At 40.6% G+C, this 19,230-nt stretch overlaps 1 protein-coding gene across 2 annotated transcripts in view; it reads left to right on the forward strand.

Moving 5' to 3' along the window:
- The window catches only part of UVRAG (UV radiation resistance associated), a 90,941-nt gene that overhangs the window by 47,760 nt on the left and 23,951 nt on the right, over positions 1 to 19,230 (forward strand). For both annotated transcript variants that reach the window (XM_082778552.1, XM_082778553.1), the window contains one exon: positions 14,261 to 14,339. In XM_082778552.1, coding sequence (XP_082634678.1) covers positions 14,261 to 14,339 — 79 coding nt within the window. The remainder of the gene's footprint in view (positions 1 to 14,260; positions 14,340 to 19,230) is intronic.

The following is a 19,230-nucleotide window of genomic DNA, read 5'->3' on the forward strand; positions in this document are numbered from 1 at the left end:
ATTTGATTTGGCTTCATACTGTTTTCTGGACTTCAGGGTTGCCCTGAATTCTTATTAAGAGATTTTAAAAATTGGGCACTGGGGGGTATAGCTGATGTTTTCATTCAGAAGAAATTTCATCAGTACATGTGTTTGTTTTTAATGTTATACTATATTATGAGTGTATTACTTCATGCATCTTTCAGCTTTCTGCATCAGCTTTTTAAAGTCCTAATAAGCTGGTCAAGCATTTTGAGAGCTTTCAGAATGTAAGTTACATTTGGGAAGTATTTTATCCACTTCAGATCTGTTTCCCTGAACGAACCAGGTTACTTAAGTCATAAGATTCTGGCAGAAGCTTTCAGTTTTGTGTGCTGCCATTATTGTTATGTTGGTACTAAAGACTGTACAAAAAGTAAGAGGCTGTGGTGAAAATTTCTCTTGCATCTGGCCCCATTACTGATGGTGGAACAAGATAGGGAATACCTGCCACTGGTGTACAATATATGGTCTCATAGATATTAGTAGTTATTATCTATTTGATAGCTTTTCTCTCTGTATTCCATTAACTTATTTTAATACTACTAAAATGCTGTAAGTTTTCTCCCATAAATCTGCTTTTGTGACTTTCTGAACCTAGGGAAGGAAAGAATACAACTTTCAGTAAACAGCTCACATTTCTTCAGTGGTCTCTTCGAAAACCTTCAGAGTACATCCAATATGTAAGAGGAAGGAGTACCCTTTCCAGAAGTTCTGGATTCTGAAAGATCTCAAAGAAAATGATGGATACAGAACTCCCAAATTTAAGCTAGTTAGCAGAGCAGCGTGTTCCTCCAGTGACAAACATACTTAATACCTGACCTTAATTCCTTGGTACTTTTCTTGCAGAATAGGAACATAGCACTTCATCTTGTTCTCATAAACCTGGTAAGAATGCTGAAATTAAACTATTTAGGACATGTTCTGATGCTGTCTGTCAAGCCCTGAATTTAACACTTCTGTTAGTCTGCTCCCAGATTTTTAAATAAAGCAGTTTTCAATATAAGAATAAGGGGTGGCATGTCTGGAGCAAGATTGTCTATGTTGGCGTTGCTGCCTTTGTCATAAGGTTTTTAGATAGTCTTCCCTTCAGGTCTCTTCTAGTAATACGAGTTAAAATATTATAAGGTAAATGTCTGCATTTTGCAAGCTGGGAGCTACTGCATCTTTTTAGACAGTATTGGTTTCCTTGTTCCTTTTAAAGTGAGTTCAGGAGCATACATTTATGTCATCTGTTCGGGAGCATTTTTAGCTTCCACGTTGACTCAAAGCTACTTGATTTCTTTATTTTATAATTGAAATTTCACATGACTCCTGTGCAACCTGCCAGTTGGAGATTTAAGAATAGAATACTCGTTTCATCAAATCACATTAGACAGCTTGGACGTACGTATGCTTACCAAGGAAAAACCATGCTCTTCAGCGTTCAATCACCTTTTCTTTAGCTTGTGTGTGTCTGGGCAAGTGAAATTAATTTTCAGAGCAATTATTTCTGTTATATCTTTACATTTTTCATTCATACTGAATCTTTGAGACGGTTTTCAAGGACTCTTCTGTTAGATGCCTGTACACACACAGCTCTGATGCTGCATTCAGAGGCTACCTCAGGAACCAAGAAGTTATGTGAAGCAGCTTAAGGAAGAGTGAAGTTGAACATACTGACAGTTACCTGGGGTTTGGCTCCTTGGGGGCTCTGAAAAGCTCAAGCTTGACAGCTTTGATAGTCTTGGGACTGAAATCAAGATTCAGAAGGACTGAATATTGAGAACAGTTTAAGCTGTTTGTCCAGGAAAAAAAAAGCTGTTTTAATTTCTGCATACAGTAACATCATTGAGCAGCAATTGAAGGACTTATTTTGAAGCAAAGGTATGCAGACTATGAACATTACTCATTTTTGATGGAATAGCTCTATAGCATAAGAGTGGGAATGGCATAATAGGAATGGTAGATTGCTTCAAGGTTATCTACTGACATGCCTCGTTGGAATTATGTCTATTCTACACCTTTTTTTAATTATGCTAATTCTCGTCCTCACTGAACACTTTCTGTTGTCATTAAACATAGGGAACATCTATCTTTCATGTTACTGGGTTCTTATAAAAAATAAGATTAAAATTGTTTGCCTTGTTTGCAGCTTAAAGTGATAGATATGATCCTGAAGAAACTTTCTGGATATTTCTTTGATGGGTCATGACCTCTAAGTAGTCTTTTTTTTTTTTTTTTTTTTTCTGGAGGTCAGCTTCATTATTATAACAAACTTCAAGTGTGCCCAAAGATTATAATTAGTTAGTTTTTATCGTGTTGTTTAGGTGGGTATTGCAGAAGTAGTTGAGCCAGGATCATGGAGCACTGCTGGCACCTGGCTTGATCTGGGAACAACATCTGAATGCATCCAACCTCTTATATTATTACATATACTTTAAATTTGCTGTAGTTTTGTGGCTGCCAAAGGCTTTAAAGCCTGGTTTTATTTCATTGCTGTAGCCCATTTGGTAAGTGGAAAATGTCTGAATAATTAAAACCAGGTCATCTTTCACCAGGCTGAGGCAGTCTTGTAGCAACAGAAGACCGCAGCAGACAGGAAATGCAGGTGACCTTGTCAGATCTTCAGAATGCTTCTGGACTCCTCAAGGATGTAAAGTTATGAGTGAGTTTTTTCCTAAGACAGTTTGTTTATAGCTGAAGCTGACACATGCGAGTGCTTGGCCGAGGGTCTGCAGCCTGGTGTACGGTGAACGTTAACATACTTGTGTGGCTTGTTGATTGAGCCTTGAATTCGAACCAGCAGGTTGGTTTAGCCTAGTTTGGGGTGCTCTTAATTGGTTGAAGAGGCCAAGCTTGAGAGAAGTGGAAAAGTTAAGAATAGTTCAGGCCAAGTGCACTTTTAATCTGCACATGTTTAAGCAGTTCATTCAGTGGGCTGGGGTTATGTTTAAGGCATCCTCATTTGCACTAAGAAAGCAAGCTTCCAGTTTTCTGTGTGTGGTTCATCCAGAACTAAGTCAAGCAGTCCCAGTTATTGCCATCTTGAGTTCTGATGCAAAAAGTTGCTCTGCTTAGACCTGAGTAAAGCAAAACTTACATCCAAACCAGTTCTGCTACAAGATTGCTTCCAAATTTCCTATCTTGATGAACTGTGGTGCCTTTCGCTTCAGCATGAAGAGCTGGATTTGCAAGTAAGAGGAGAAGAGCTGAGCAGGCACGTGGATAACTTTTTGGAGTGTTTGGAAACCACTTGTCGAATGAGCTCGGTCTAAACACGGTCCTCGCTTCTGTGGTCTCGCTCCTGTTTCTAAGAATGTGAAAGCTGAAAGTCAGGAGGTGGTTATTGCCTTGGGTCCAGTAGCTGATAAGCCATTTGCAACACAGCAGTCTGAAAAGTCAGGACACAAATGAGTGAAGAATAACTTTTCACTGATGCTGACATCTTCCAACTCGACAGAGAAATCTTTAATCATCTTTGGTACTTCAGCTGAGATAATAAAATGGCAGCTTTGGGAAGAAATCTTGGCAAACTTAAATCAGATGGAGGGAGACGGTTTGTTGAGAAACCTAATAGCTGTCAAAGCAGAGCTGATTCTTTGTGGTAGATTGAGTGTGTGTTAAGCATTCGCCTATTGCTCAAAGAATGCTTTTTGCCATGAACTTATCTTGAACTGCATTTGTGCGCTCCACATTCTTAGGAATATTTAGCTAGAACGCAGGGTTATTTTATTCTTGATCACCAAAACAATACTTTTGCCTTCATTGGGTCAGCACTTATTAAGGTGCAGCGATTATAAATCAGATCAAGTGCTCCTTAGGAAATGCAGATCTTATTAACACCGGCTCTGGGAGCAGCAGCTTTTGCATGCTTCTGCCCAGTCTGAGAAAGCAGATTTTGTTTACTGCAGTAGATGAGACCACTGACCCCGGACATCTACAGCTGAGAAATGTTTTTGTGAAGACATACTAGTCGTAGCTTACTCCCATTGGAACTCTATCCTCCTGCTGAGATGATTTTTCAAAACATTACTTCATTTTTCAATGAACGGGGACTTGACCTGCTTAAAGTGTCCTCTCGTTAAAAATGAGCCTTCGGTGGCAGGGAGATTTAAAGCCCTGATAGCGGGGTTGTCTGCTCTGTCCTTACAGATAGTCCTTGCGGTGTGACATCCATCACAGAGCGTCCAGCAAGCCTTGAATTCAAGCTGTAACATGTCAGAGATATGCACAATCGACAAAAAAACCATCGGTGTTGCTAATTCCGTGGATTGCTGGCTGTGCTTTTTAGGTGTGTGACAGTGTTATTTGCTGAACCAGTAGAATGATACCCTTATATTTTTATAAATCAGTGACTATCTTATCAACAACTGCTTAACTTTCCTAATCTGGGTCTTTGGTTTCCTTTCCTGTGTACAGCCTGTACATATTGAAGCTATTGTACATTCTCCAAGAGCAAGGTCACGACAGTTACACTTCTTAATGGAAAGATGGCAGTGCTTCTGCTTTTGATTATCTTATTGTTGAGCTATTCAGATAGGCATTTTGAAAATACGCTTCATGCAGTTAAACTGCCAATATGTTTTCCTTTCCCAGTAAACTAATTATCTTTGTATTGTGTAAAGTTTGAATGAGGATATGCTTTTTTCCCTTGGCAGTCTGTATTTTTGTCATCAAGTTTGTTTTACAAGTATTTGTCTTCTCTCATGTAGAGACTAAAAACCATAGAGTAATCAAATCTGAATTCACTTGTGATTCATATTTGTGTCTTAATCTCATCTCTAACAAAGCAAAGTGTACACTTGTAATCTCTTTTTTACTGCTATTTCATTTGACTTTCAGTTTTACGTACCAGGTGGGGATCTTACTTTTTCATTTAAAACTTTTCCAATCATGCTGTCTGTTGGCAGCCTAGTTAGCTGCTCCTTGTAGGCTGTTACTGACCCCGAGGTGAGTTTGTGGCCCTTACCATCGACTGGTTGCTTGATGTGAAGAGGATCCACAGCACTCTGCTGCGCCTCTAGTTGAGGAGTCTGGTGGTGAAGTCAGGTTCATACTGTGGTGTTTGTTTTGTTCCTTCTAACAAGGACCCTTCCAACAAAGACCAGCTGCCTGGGCATGTTACTTCAGGCTTGTTCCTGCCTCTACTGAAGCTGATAAATCTTCGGCGTAGATTATCTGAAAAGGAAACAGGTTTTGAAGCTGTGCAGCCAACGCTTCTTGTGCTGTGGTCATCTGCTGGAGTGATGATGAGTTGGAAGTGCTGGGTATTTTGGTGGCTGTGGCTCGTTAGGAACCTGCTTTCCTAATATTTGATCTGAAATGTCCTGGGGAATAGTGGTTTCGAGTGAGATATCTGCACAATGGTTGCCCTCCTCACTAAAAGGCTCTCCAGGTTTGCTTTATTCTGGTTGAGAAAGACCCTAGCAGTTGTACACAACTCAAGCTTTCTCTTCTAGATACGACATTCCTTTACAGTGAGCACACAGGATATGGTCAGGTTGGAGGGAAGACGCTACTCCTTCCTCCCTGCCTGCCCCACACAGCCCCCCAGAAGGGGCTGAAGTTGAAACTTAAACTTCAGTAAGTACTCAAATCTTGTTCTTGTACACTCCTCATGGTTCAGACATATCATGCAAGAACTTGTGACTCTCTCAGGCCATTATCTTAGTTGGATTGGGCTATTTAGTTCTATCCTCGTATAGGGCATCCTGTCCATGGGCTTAAGCTGGAAATTCATCATTCTCTGAACTGCCCCATTTTTTTGGTAGTGTGTGTGAGGCACAATCATTCCCTAGGTCTGATGGATGACTCTCTGCTATCACACCAGGGACTGTTAGAGAAATTACATCAGTTCTTTATCTGTATAATAGTGAATAATTGGGTTTTAGCTGTGTTCTGCCAGCTCTGCTGCAGTCATCTCGCTGCAGCCGTTCTGCTTACTGTCCTCAAACATAGGAAATGAAGGGAATGAAGCCACCTCAGGTTTGTGATCTGTCCCAAATTCAGTGGATGCACTCGGGTAGGATGTAGTCAAAATGCAGAAAATATGGTGATGTGAAAATGCACTGACATTGGCTTCACCTAATTGTTGAACCAAATTTCTGATCTTCAGTTAACTAATGGGTAAATACATTGCATAGGAAACATGTAATTAGTATTTTTTTTAGGTGTTAAAATGCACTTCTGATCTTAAACTACATATTTTGCTTTTGTTAAGTGTATTGTGTCTCTGACAACAGGCTCTTAGTCTTTATTTTGATGTAAGCTTTCAGTGAGGGCGTTTGTTCAATTTCTTAAAACATGCCAATATTTCTTCACATTGCAAAGCTAAAATATTATTGGTCCTCAAGCTTCTACATTATTCTGAAATCAATGTTATTTAACACTATTCCAAACCAGGTTGAGAATTTCACCTAGATGTGCCAAATGGGATGTATTACGATATGTAAATTGTGCCACGCTTCAGCCTGTGGAAACCAGTTAGGTGGCATGTGTAAATCTTTATTTTACTGATTTCTTCCCCAAAGAGCTTTCTGGAGTAGAGATTAAATTTTGAGACTTCTAATATAATTTGGGATATGGCAGAATGACCGAGCAGAAGAGAATAAAAGATCTAAAACACATGGTATAATACCAAAGTAGAAGCAGGTGAAAGCAGTTAAAAATGAAGCAAGTTCTTAAACTTTAAAAATAGTTTGTATTAAAGACAGGCGGTTCTGGACAATAAAAATTGGCCACCAATATATTGGTACATATGTGATTTTTTTTGGGTACAGAGGAGTTCATAAATCACAGAACACAACTGAAAACGTATTTGGGCTTGAATTCATAAGAGATACTTGAGGTCTGAAATAAATATATGGAATAAGGATTCTTTCAGCTTTCCTAACAGTTAACATCTGACTGAAGCAAGAGTCCTGTGGTGATTTACTGCAAGTTCATCGAAAACTGAGGCTGCAATGTAGAACAGCTAAAGATTAGCTCAGTAACACATACGAGGATATAAAATTAAATGCGATCTTGACGGTTGATAAGCATTTGTCTGAGAACAACTGAAAAAGGCAATTCTTAGTGGGTAGAGTAGAATAACTAGGACAGTTTACTTATGAGTTTTTTTAAAAAAAAAAAAAAAAAATCTTAACGCCTAAAATACACAAATTTGGCTAACCAGAATTTTAGCTTTGATTCTGGAAAAACTATAGGTTTATTCCATGCATGACATAAGCAATCTTCACCTTTTTATAGTCATTTTTATTTTTAAATACATCCATGTTCATGAGCAGTTGGCTGGAGATACAGTAGTAGCAAAGTTCCTTTTAACAGAAGTGATGCTTTTAGTCCATACATCCAAAGATGAGTAAGAGATGGCATGAGGTAGAAAAAAAATCATATTAAAAATAAATTTAAAAGAGAAAAAAGAGTACAAACTGTAGGCATCTCATTTTGAATTGTAAATAGAAAAGGGAAGATCCTTGCAAAAAGCTTTTCTTTTAGCAACACAAAATCCTGGTTGTCCCTATTATGCCTTGATTCATAGAAATAAAGCTGAACTGAATGCTGAAAGACATTTTTTCCTACCCCAAGGAGGGATGAAGTTTATTTAGAAAGAAGCATTAGCGAGGTACAGGCTGGGTTGAACGTACCTTGGAGATGTTAGGTGAGGATTTTTCTGTACTTTGTGCTTTATGGTTAAAAGATGATGTGTTTTTCTCTGTGATGAACAGGTAGTTTCAGCAGTATGGAGTGAAGACTGATGGTCTTGTGGGGCACTTTGCACCTTTTGGACTGAATTACTGCAGGAATGGTGTAGAGACAGCTTCAGCCCCCTGGCCAGGTGCAGCTGGCAAAGGTGTTCATTGAAACTCCTGTCTGCCCATCCTGACCCAGAACACAAATGGCTTTAGACACAAAGACTACAATTTGAACCAAAAAAATGAAATCTGCCTTGGTTTTACACAGATATTTCTGTTTAGCTGTTTCCATCTTAATGATTCAGCTGGAGTGGAAATGATGGCAACCAGCCACTGTTAGTTCTCCACACTGACTGGAAATGCAGATATTGAATTTCCTTTTTAAATAGGAAGACTTTTAAATGAGAGGTGACAATTTAGAGCCCTGTCTACATTCTCTGTAACTTTAAAAAATGTGGTTCACTGTAGTAAGGCTGTACTTTTCACTTTGGTTTATAGGAAACATAGCTGAATGTTTAAGATGTACACTTCTTGACTACCACATTAGACAAAGTCTCATTAGCACGAAGACAGACTCCTAACTAGTGGCTTCTGAAGAGTCCTGTTAATTGGTGTAGCTGGAGTTGGGTACTTCAAAGCTTAATACCCTTTATAATGGCATTTCTTTACGCAAATATTCAATATCTACTTCTTTTACAACTTATGAGGTGTTGCAGGATCTTTGAAGAATTAAAAATTACATCTGCCCTTGATGGTGGGGTGCTGGTTTTGTAGTTTTGACTTGGAGAAAGAGGAGACTTTCAGCCCGTTTTTATTTAAAAGACTGCCTTGTGGTTACTTTTCCCCATCAGAGTTGCTGTGAACAAAGCACGTAACCCTGGCCTCGCTTTTTCCTTTTCACAGCCCTTTTGGGAGGCTTTAATGAGGCTTAGTACTCTAGAAACTTCCACGTGGAGTCTACGGTGTAAAATAATACCAATGTTGACACTTCACTTAACCACTCCTGTAGCTGCGATTTCTTCCTTTCCCAGCCCTGTTCGCGTGGGCAGTTTACAAAGAAATTAGTGTCTTCCTTGTAGGCTTGCTCTAATCTGTTCTGATCCTTGAGCACAAGCTTTGATTTTTCAGACTCACTTCAGATTCTTACAAGTAGATGTCTTTGGTTGTGTAGATCAGCAGAACTCTAAGCCTTGACCTCCTCTGTGGGTTTGCTTACCCACTGCCCATCAGCAAAGCCTCTCTATGTGTAAGTTGACTGAAACTAAGTTGCTCTGTACTTCAAAACTCATCAATTCTTGTCAATTCTTGTCCTTAGAACTGCTCAGCAGCTAGCAAAATCCAATGTTACACAGAAGACTTCAGTGCTAAGAGTAACAACCAATTTGAATTTTAGGTGCCTTTTGTGGAGAGGAGGAGAGCTCTTCCTTGTAGCCTTCTGACTTCTGCACCAGTCTTTCTAGGACCCAGATTTAGGTGGAAGTGTTTTTTACCCAGCAGCTCATGTCTGCTTAGGGAGCATGACAGCAATTTATAGGGGATGGATTGAAGTAAAGCAGTTGATACTGACTTGTTTGCACTAAGATTCCAGGTGAAGATGAGCTCCTAATTACCCTTGGGAATCCCCCAAGTGTGTTGTAAAGGTAAGGTGGAAGCAGGTCAGTTGCCATCTCTGTCCCAAGCTCTGCTAAAACAAATTAGTCAGAACTAAAAATACCTTGTAACTGCCTCTGTGATTTATTTCTTTTGCTGGCTCCTGGGATAAATGAGATCCAAAAGCTCTTCTTGAGAATCTGGGAAAACTTTGGCTCTTGGACACATCAGTGTTAGGATAAGCCTCGAGTGTGCTTTGTGGCTGCAAGCATAACGTTCTAGTTCAGCGTGGAAGAAACTGTTCTGTCGTTCTTGTACTTGTGATACCACAATAAAACTTTTGTCCAACGCAACGTGCCATGAAAGGGGAGGTGAGCTATGTGTCTAAAAATGTAATGCATGTGTGTTTTGCAATTTATTATGGACTTGCCTCCGTTCCTGCAGCGTGGTGCAGCTGGGTAACGCTGGTCATCTGACTTGTATCCCAGTGAGTCCTATAAAACAGAGCACATGACTCAAAGGAATTAATGAAAACATTACATTTGTCACTCCTTTAGCATTAAATAAGCAAAACGTGAAACTTCCAGAATAAATGTAAGCTTTTAAGAGTGAGAATCCTCTTTGTTTTATCTTAGATCTTAAAAGCATGTATTGACCTTCTGGCTAAATTCAGTCTTGTGTGCAGTTCAGATAGTTCAGATCACTCTCTTTTTTGTGTTCTCCACCTTCTGAATTCAGAGTGAAACTTTTTTTAATTTGACAATTGTGCTAAAGATTTTCAGTCCCAAAGCTGCCAGCGTGTTCTTTTATCTCTACTAATCTTGTGCTTTTCCCCAGCACAGGGTCTTACTGCTGACATGTCAGGTGTCTGAAGTGGAGCAAGAATAGCCCTGAGTGCACTGGAAACAGATACAGAGACATCTCCAAATTGGTCCCAAATTGGGCTAACTTGTTATAAGTCATTAAATGTTGTGCTTTTATTTCTTTCATCAAGTTTATGTTCTTGAACTACGATCATCTTTATGAGCTACTGTTAAATTATTGTTCAGCTGGCATGTGGCAGTAATGTGCTCTTTCGATACAGATACAGAATGTCTACTGTAAACTCAAGTTGTATCAGGGCTGTGTTTTATGAAGTCTATGCACTAGTGGAAGGTAATATTCCGTAGTCATTAAGGTAAATGTTAACCTATTTTTACAAGAATTCACAAGAGTGAAGAGTGAACTGCGAAGAGCAGAAGCTGTTTTGTTCATAACTTCTGCCTTTGCTTGCATGGTGGCTTTGCCAGGAAAGAATGAGAGGATCACAGAGTAGCTGATGGTGGAAGGGACCTCTGGAGATCTGGTCCCAGCCTTTCTGCTCAGAGCAGGCTCCTTGGGACGTGCAGTTGGTTTTGAATAAGCCCAACAAAGGAGACTATGGAGCCTGTCCTGGCAGCCTCTTGCATTGTTTCAGTTTCATCATCCTCAAAGTAGAAGGTTTTATTTTAGGTTTGCCTGGGGAAGCTCACACAGATCCTTCTGAGAAGCTAACTGAGCTGATACAAGTTTTTCTGGGCTCTTTGTTTCTCACCCAGAGTGATCAAGACTTGCACGAACCATTCAAGCAAGGCCAAAGACACCACATTCATCTTTGTGGGACTCTCTCCAGCATGCCCACATCTGTCTGGTGTTGGGAGCCTAGGACTGGACCCCATACTCCAGATGTGGCTCCAGATGGGAAACTTGGCATTTCCCCTTCCTGAGATCTATGGGATTGCCATCTGCCCATTTCTCCATCTGCCAGTCACTCTTCCCAATTCTCTGTCAGCTGCAGAGGTGCTGAGGGTGCTTCCTTGTCCCATCACCTGGGTCATTAATGAAGGTATTTACCAGGATTGACCTGCAGGATCAGCTGCCAGTCTGTCTCACTGCCTCCTTATCTAGCCTGTACTTCATCTCTTTGCCTGGGATGAGGCCACATCAAAAACATCATTGAAGTAGAGGAAAAGCAACACCCACTGCTCTCCTCTAACCCATTGAGTCAGGTTGGTTATTTACCCTTCATAAATTTATGCTGGCTGCTCCCAGATTTCTTGTTCATAGTGTGATTGGAAGTGGGTTAGGGACTCCATAACCTTCCCAGGGCTCCGGGTGAGTTTCCTGGATTGTCCTTCTTGAAGATGGGAGTGACATCTCCTTTCTTCTGAACCTCTTCCATCACCTTTCAGAAGATGATTGAGAAGGGCCTTAGGACAGAAGGAGGAAAAATGCATCTTCTGTGCCAGGGGATGATCTCCATCAACTTTAGAAACCCCTTTAAACTGGCAGCTTACCCTTCTGCTTGGTAACTGCTCTCAGACAGTCTGTTCTGGTGATTACACAACAGATATTTGTGGCTTGGTTTTTGTTCTTTCCAGTAAATACATCACACTTATTCTCATCTTAGGTATGTTCTGTTTTAAAGGAGCTTGATGATTTCCCTCCCACCCAACTCAAATGTAGGAATGGAACCCAGGAAGGTAGATACTGGAGGGGAATGGGCAGGCAGATGCCATTCTGCATTTTATTGAGTGCTTTGTGATTATAAAGCTACTAAAAGAGCCATTTTCGACTGTAACTTTTGAGCAAGCATAACTAAAACCTTACACAGCATGCCAGAGGAAGAGATTGAGCTTACAGTCATGCTTTTCTAAGAAGCAACAATTTCACGTAGGGAGCCAAGAGTTAAAGTTGTATTCAATTACGCTCAGTGAAGCACGATGTAAAATGTCGTGGCTCCTCTCCCTTAAGTTTATTGCTTGTGACCAGCCCTAATGAGCAAGCAAGATAACACACAAAGAAAGGAACATCAAAGTTGGTAATATTTTTCTGTATGTCATAAGCGTGCATATGCAAAGACATCCACTGACATTTTTCAAGGCTTTCATGTAGCTTACTGTGTTATGAAAGCTGACAGGAGGATGTATGCAGCTTAGATTCTTTCAAGATTAATTAATGGCAGTTAGAAATGTGAATATTAACAAAAAGGAAAAGAAAAAAAACACACCAAGACCAACCTGATAAACAGAAAAAGCTCAAAAAAAAGCTCAAAAAGCTCAATCTTCACCACTTCAGCTGTTGGAGATGGTAGTGAGCACCGTGGAGAAGTTTTATCCTCTTTTCTCTACTGGATATATCGAAGGGCTCTGTGTCTAATAATAAAATACGTGGTTCCTATTACTAGTGACTTAATGAAATGCTATCTTATACCAAAACAGGGCTTGTGTTCCTAATGGTGCTTTTATTGCCGAGCTTGGGTGGGTTTTATGCTGTTAATTGTAAAGGTATCCCTTAAATCTAAATCTTCTTTCATCCCTTAAATCTAAATCTTCCTTCATTTGGCTACGTGTAATTGTAGAGATTGAAACTGATTCTTCTTGATTTGTATTTTACGCTTAGGGTAACGCACGGTGGGATTGTTGTAGCATGTGGTCATTTCAAAAGGGTTTGTTTTCTTGCATGGGGAACCAGCTGGATTTATAGATCTATTAAGCAAGGTGAGCTGGATGGATGCTGTTCAAGGTGATTTTTATATTCCTCAACTTCAAGTGACCTAGCAGGCTTGAAGGTAGCATAAAACTTGAAGCTGACATCTTAATATTTGATCTGCTGCGATTGCGACCTGCTAACCTTTAGCTTTAATGGTGCTATATAATTCTCCTTAAATGCTGCAAATGTACTCTACTGTGGGGCTGCAGTAAAGATTTTCCATTTGATTGATGTTAAAATACACTTTGCGTAATCACCCCTCTGGAGCGCGTGTTGTTTCTGGTAGATATCGATCTCCTGTATTTGTTATCTTAAATTGGAGAGGGACTTTGCTTTCTGATGTAATGTGGGCTTAGTGCAGATAATATCCTCGGCATCTTGATTAGGGGCTGCAGAACGTGGGGTTCTTTAGAAAGACAAAAGTTGGTGTCGTGGTGCAGCTCCCATAAAAGTTAAGTTACAGATCCCACTGAAATTACCAGCTTGACCACGGTTGACCTCAACCTCTGGTGGTAAGGAAGAGTCACAAGACAGTCCTCAGAAAGGTAGTTTACAAGTATTAAAAGTTTGAACTGCTCCACTTGAGCAAATAATCCATGCACATAATTCAGCAGAGAATGTCAAAGATGCTTTAGGGTCCACAGGGGTGGGTCTCTGGTTTTCTGCAGCAGTTAAGACCACAATAAGTTGTGTTTCTTCCCCTAAACTGTTAGCTACACCTCGATGCTACGAGCCACGGTTTATTATAATAGAACAATTAAACATTAGGAACCGATTTGCATGGGTTGGGTGAGCTATGGGGCTGTAATTCTATTGAGCTTCAGCTGTGTGTGTGAAGCTTGTTGGATGGAGAGGTTTTCCCAACAGGATGGTGGGACGAGAGCAGGATGGGGGAAACATCCAAGGGAGATGAAGGGTTTTATGTGAGGTTTAAGTGGGATGGAGAGCACACGAAGGAGAATGGTTTGTACCGTTTAAGTGTTCCTTTTGTGTGTTGGTAAATGGGCCTGGAAGTGAGCCTGTGAAGAGACTTGTACTCTTTCAGTCACAAAATAACTTAATCAAAAGAGAACACCTTTTTCAAAATGATTTTATTAGGAAGTGAGCTAGCCAAATGCAAAAGGCTGAGTACAAAGGAGCAAGGTGGAATCTGATATTATGCTGCGTGCTTCTCAAGACATGCTTCATTTACTGAGGGGAATGTTGCAGCACTGGCAGGGTCATAAAGCATCTTCTAAAAACCTGAAATACTTCAGAAAACACAATTTGTCAGCTGAATTCTGACATCAATTTTTAAAAGGCTGACTGGAGATGCAAAGGGCTCCTGGTAACTTCCTCTGGAGGGGGTTCGTGGGCAGGGGAAGCACTTTAAATCTTTCCAGTCGTAGAGTCTCTACCTTTTTCAGGTTCATTTAAGCATCTCAATAACTTCACCTTTAATGCTTTTTTTTTTTTTCCCCCATCAGATTTCCTTTATATCCAAAAGGAGGGGAGAAGCTTCAGTTTGAATATGGAGTGTATCTTCTCAACAAAAATATAGCACAGGTTGGTACACTAAGATATTTTATTTTCAATTAATATCTTCCATCTGCTTAGCGTCAGCGTGGCAGCAATGTGCATCTGCTGGCTGGTGATGCTGTTTTCTACAGAGAACAGCTGTGAACTACTTGGAGGTGTTCTCCAAATCACAAGCTTCACTTGCCTTATTGCTTTGTGCTGAGACTTTCTCCTGCCCTTCTTAGAGAAGGGCTTGCGAGCTAACAATGACTTTTTTTCCTTTTCCAGTAGTAAATATTGTGAGCATACATGCCCTGTTTGGAAAATGGTAAATGTTTTCTGTTACTTTCACCACACTCAGTTCATCTCATTACTGTGTTGTTTAATTTTGTGTTATTATTAACTACCCTTCTACCTCTATACTTATTTGATAAGAAAAGCCTTGCCAATGTACGACTCTTACATTTTTAAAAGTCCTCTAATCATCCTCACTTTCTTGTTCATATGTATTTTAAAAATCATCCTTTGCTCTGGCAAATGAATGAGTTTTTTTTTTTAATTTTACAAGTTTATGGACTTCTTTTCAAGAAGCACTAATACCTGCTGCCCACACATTTGGTATGGAATTCAGAAAATGGCCAAAAAGCTGGTCTCAGGGGGACCTGTAGAAGCTGTTCAGGCTGTTGCCCAACCCTGGGGCAGGGTCAGCTGCTCTGATTGGTTTGACAGTTTTATTTGTGAAAAATCCACTGCGTTTTTTATACTTAATTTCTCTTTTTTTTCCTTCCCAGTTCTTTTCCATCACTTCTTTCCTGTTCTACCACTGAATTAGAGAAATGCTTTGGGGCTATATCATTTGGTTTGTTTTTGAAGCTTGGATTGCATTTACCATTTTCCAGACTTCTGGTATTTTGCCCGTGTTTAGTGTATTTTGGAAGATAACCTCCAATGGCTCTGAAATTACTTAAAGGCTAAAATGTCTTAAGATGAAGTTAATCAAGTCGTGCTAATCTTGGAAATTCACTTAACCAAGCTGTTAATATACCTTAAACTGTGACTCTTTGTTGCTGGCATTAATAATGGCAGCCAGCTGTTCGCACTTGACTTCCATGGGGAAGACTAGAGGAAAAGAAGGGATTAATACTCCCTTTCCTCCAAACGATTTGATAGCTTTCTCTCTCCATTAGTGCCAAATCGGTGCTGTCCTTAATCTATACTGGTGTAAATACATCAGTTCGTTCAGTGGCTTGTGAGTTGTGATGCTTCTTGCTTTGCTTTTCAGCCTCTTCTGGCTTTTCCCTTTGTGATTCTGTGAGTTTGCTGTTCAGTTGTATCATGCAAGTACTGTTTTATTTCTTAATCGTAATTACAAACTATCCATCGAGCCCAAGCTGGTGGTCTTTCTGTTTCCTGCAGTCTGGGTTAGTTGGCACTTGCACCTGCAGTGTCTTTTCTCTTTTTTAAATCGGAACTGTCTCCACATCACTTCATCTTTTTTTTTTTTTTTTTTTCTTTTTGACTCGTCTCCTCAGAGATGTTACCACTGACTGACAGAGATCGGTCATTCTGGTTTTGTTCTTTTCCTATTTCCAAAGGACTGTGAACTGTTGAACTCGTGGTCACTCATGCCTGTTGCCTTCCAAGTCCTTGCAGTTGATTTCCAAAAGCACTGGCATGTTTTTAAACTCATAAAAGTAAATGAAGACTTTTATTTAAGTACATATTTGTATTTTAAAAGTTTCCAAGCTTGCATGGGGTCACTGGTGCTGGTACAAGCTGTAGTGGCCAAGCTATTTGAAGTGGTTTGTACAACACCAGTGGTTCACATGTTATGGGTTGAGAACGTATGCCGTTGAATATAAAACCATAATAAAAGTAATCAGAATTTGTTGCGGGGGGGATCCTACTACTTACTTAATCAGGAAAGTGTTACTGAAGTCCACATAAATTGTTGTAGTCACCTTTGCTTTGATATTCTTGGTCAAACATTGCAGCTTCTATACTTCTGCCAAGAGGACGTTGTGAAAGCAGCGTGAAAAATCTGGCGTAGCAGATGGATACTGTGGAAATATATCACAGAAGTTCTGTGCTCAGGGGCTGACTTGATCTGGAACCTGAGAATTGTTTGAATCTTTTGTGTTCCTTTGGAGGCTGGAATGTAAGAGTTGTAGTGTATCTTTAGGCTGCTTTGAGAAAAGCTTCCAGATAAGCTTAGTGCAAGTAAGCGTGAAAAGAATACGTGTATCAAGATTGTTTGGATGGACAGTGAGAGCCGGTCTCTAGACCATCACAGCCTGTGAAGGGATCTTTTTAAGGCCCCAAAGCGTTGGCTTCAATTCAGGGAACCAGTCCTGCAAGCAAAGTTGCTCTGTCGTGATTTAGTCTGGATCAGATGCTTACCTCCCTCTGGCTGCTGGGTGAGGATCAGAAGAAGATGGGAACACCACCAGCTCTAGCAGAGTGCTAAGGAAAGATCTCAGGTCTCCATCGCCTTTCTTGAATGCTTCATCGAAGTCTTGATCACCAAGGGTGAGAACAAAGAGCCCAGAAAAACTTGAATCAACTTAAATATCAACTTAAATAGCTTCTTGAAAGGATTTGTGTAAGCTTCCCCAGTTCCACAGAAGTTTTCTTGTGTTTTTTTTTCCCTTCTTTCACCTGGAGTTCTTGAGGCAAGGAGAAATGTGAGTGGGGAAGAAGTGCGACTGGGTTGACGTTAACTAAAATTACTGAAATCAAAACTCTTCTAGAGATAAAGTGGTACTGTTTTGTAAAACAGCAGGATAATAACAATGAAAACCACATCTTGCACTCAGGAGAATTCAGCTGGAATTAGAAGCAGCTCAGTGCTAGCTCGATAGAGCAGTTATTTGGAGAAACTTGCTTTGCTGTTACATTCCGAAGTCAAAACAATGTGTGTTAATTCCGAGAGTTCATAATAACTTCCATCTGTACGTGAGCACAAATTGTTTCAATCCCCTTATTTTCTATTCGTAATATTGAAGCCCTCATGATGTTCAGAGTAGCTTGTTTTGTAGGATAATATTAGGTAAGAGCATAAATTTCCAGTCGCACTTTCAGCTCTTTGACTGCAACCAACGTACAAGTGTGATATTTTTAAAGGGAAATTAATGACTTGTGCAATAATATCCACAAAAAAAAACTGGCAGTGAATTGGATGGCTCTCAAAAGCATTAGGTACTGGGAGATATTGGGTAGGTAGCTGGCCCCACAAACTTGTTAGCTGCTCGGTTAGGGATGTGTGTGGAGTATGAGAGGAAGGTGAAAATTTAACAGGAGAATGGAACGAACTCTTGCATTGGTGTTCACACCATGAAAATCTCCCTTTCAAGCGGATAAGTATCAAGAAGCACCAAAGAGTTGAGTATTTCTGCTCAAATTGAGCACAACACACAGCATGGGTAAGGTAACTCCAGGAGAGTGTTCTCATTTCTCTAAACGTGGCGTGTGTCTCACAGCTCATCTTGATCACGGACATGGGCCAGGATAAGTTGAGCTGTCACAAGTCCTTGAGCAGCGCTGGTCTTGGTGCTCCAGGCCTTTTGCTCTCAGCTTCTTAAATTTGCTTGCTGGTTTTATTTTTTTGCTATCTTCTTTCTGCATCCCCAGAGTTTTGAACAGCTCAGGCCTGCCTTTGATGTAGGTTCTTCATTGCAGATGAAGAGATGACCTTACTAACCGTGATTTCAGTGATAATCCTCTTGAGGTGAGTCCTTAATCAGCACCCACACTGTCCCTGCTGGAGAAAGCCTGGCCCTGAGTTGTGTACGAGTTGACATTATGTGGCTTCTTTCCAGTATTTGTTATTTCTAACCCATATATACATAACGTATAGCCGTTGAAGAGAGCATGAATCTGCCATCTAGTTCATGAAACTACCAATTCCTTTGGGTGTTCACAGGGTTGCCTCTTGCATGATATGTGCCAGTCACACTGTTCCTCATCCAGTTGCAAGATTGCTTAGAGAGGAAATAATTTATAGCTATAAAGCCAGATTCTTCTGGTCCCGGTCAGCTATTTCATGTCAAGAGGACAATGAATTCATTTGCAGCTCTGCATACCAAATGATTTGGTGTTCCAGTGAATCTCTAAAAGGGATAGAAGTTGATTATCTTGTAGGTTTCTTGTTTGGAGTCTCAGCTCAACTTCCCTATAGAATCACAGAATGGTTTGGGTTCAAAGGGACGTAAAAGATCATCCAGCTTCAACCCCCCTTGCCATGGGCAGGGATGCCACCCACTACATCAGGTTGGCCAAAGCCCCATCCAGCCTGGCCTGGAGCACCTCCAGGGATGGGGAATCCACAACTTCTTTGGGCAACCTGTTCCAGCACCTCACTGCACTTTGAGTGAAAAATTTCTTCCTAACCTCTAACCTAAATCTCCCTTCTTTTAATTTAAGACCATCCCCCCTTGTTCTGTCTTTATCTGCCTGAGCAAAAAGTTGCTCTCCATCTTTTTATAAGCTCACTTTAAGTATTCAAAAGCTGCAGTGAAGTCTCCCTGGAGTCTTCTCTTCTCCAGGCTGAACATCCCCAGCTCTCTCAGCCTGTCTTCACAGCAAAGGAGCTCCAGCCCTCTGATCATCTCCGTGGCCTCCTCTGGACCCTCTCTAACAGCCCCACATCCTTCTCATGCTGGGTTCCCCAGCCCATCTGGCTTTAATGGACAAGACCTTGAATCGACAGCGTTCTGTCCTTGCCTCAGCTACTGGCTGTTGAAAGGAGGCTCACAAAACAAACCATTTTTGGATTCTCTTACAACTCTTTGTTTCCCTAGGGCTAAGTGGAGGAGCGAATGTGTCATGTCTTCCCCTGGTTCATCACTGGGGCTTGTCGGAGACTCAGCAGTTGGTGGCAGTCAGAACAAACCTCCCCAGCCATCGCTCCCAGCTTTTGTGGAGTCATCTCGGTTTGTAC

Source organism: Aythya marila, assembly GCF_965140915.1.
Source record: "Aythya marila genome assembly, chromosome: 1".
NCBI lineage: Eukaryota > Metazoa > Chordata > Aves > Anseriformes > Anatidae > Aythya > Aythya marila.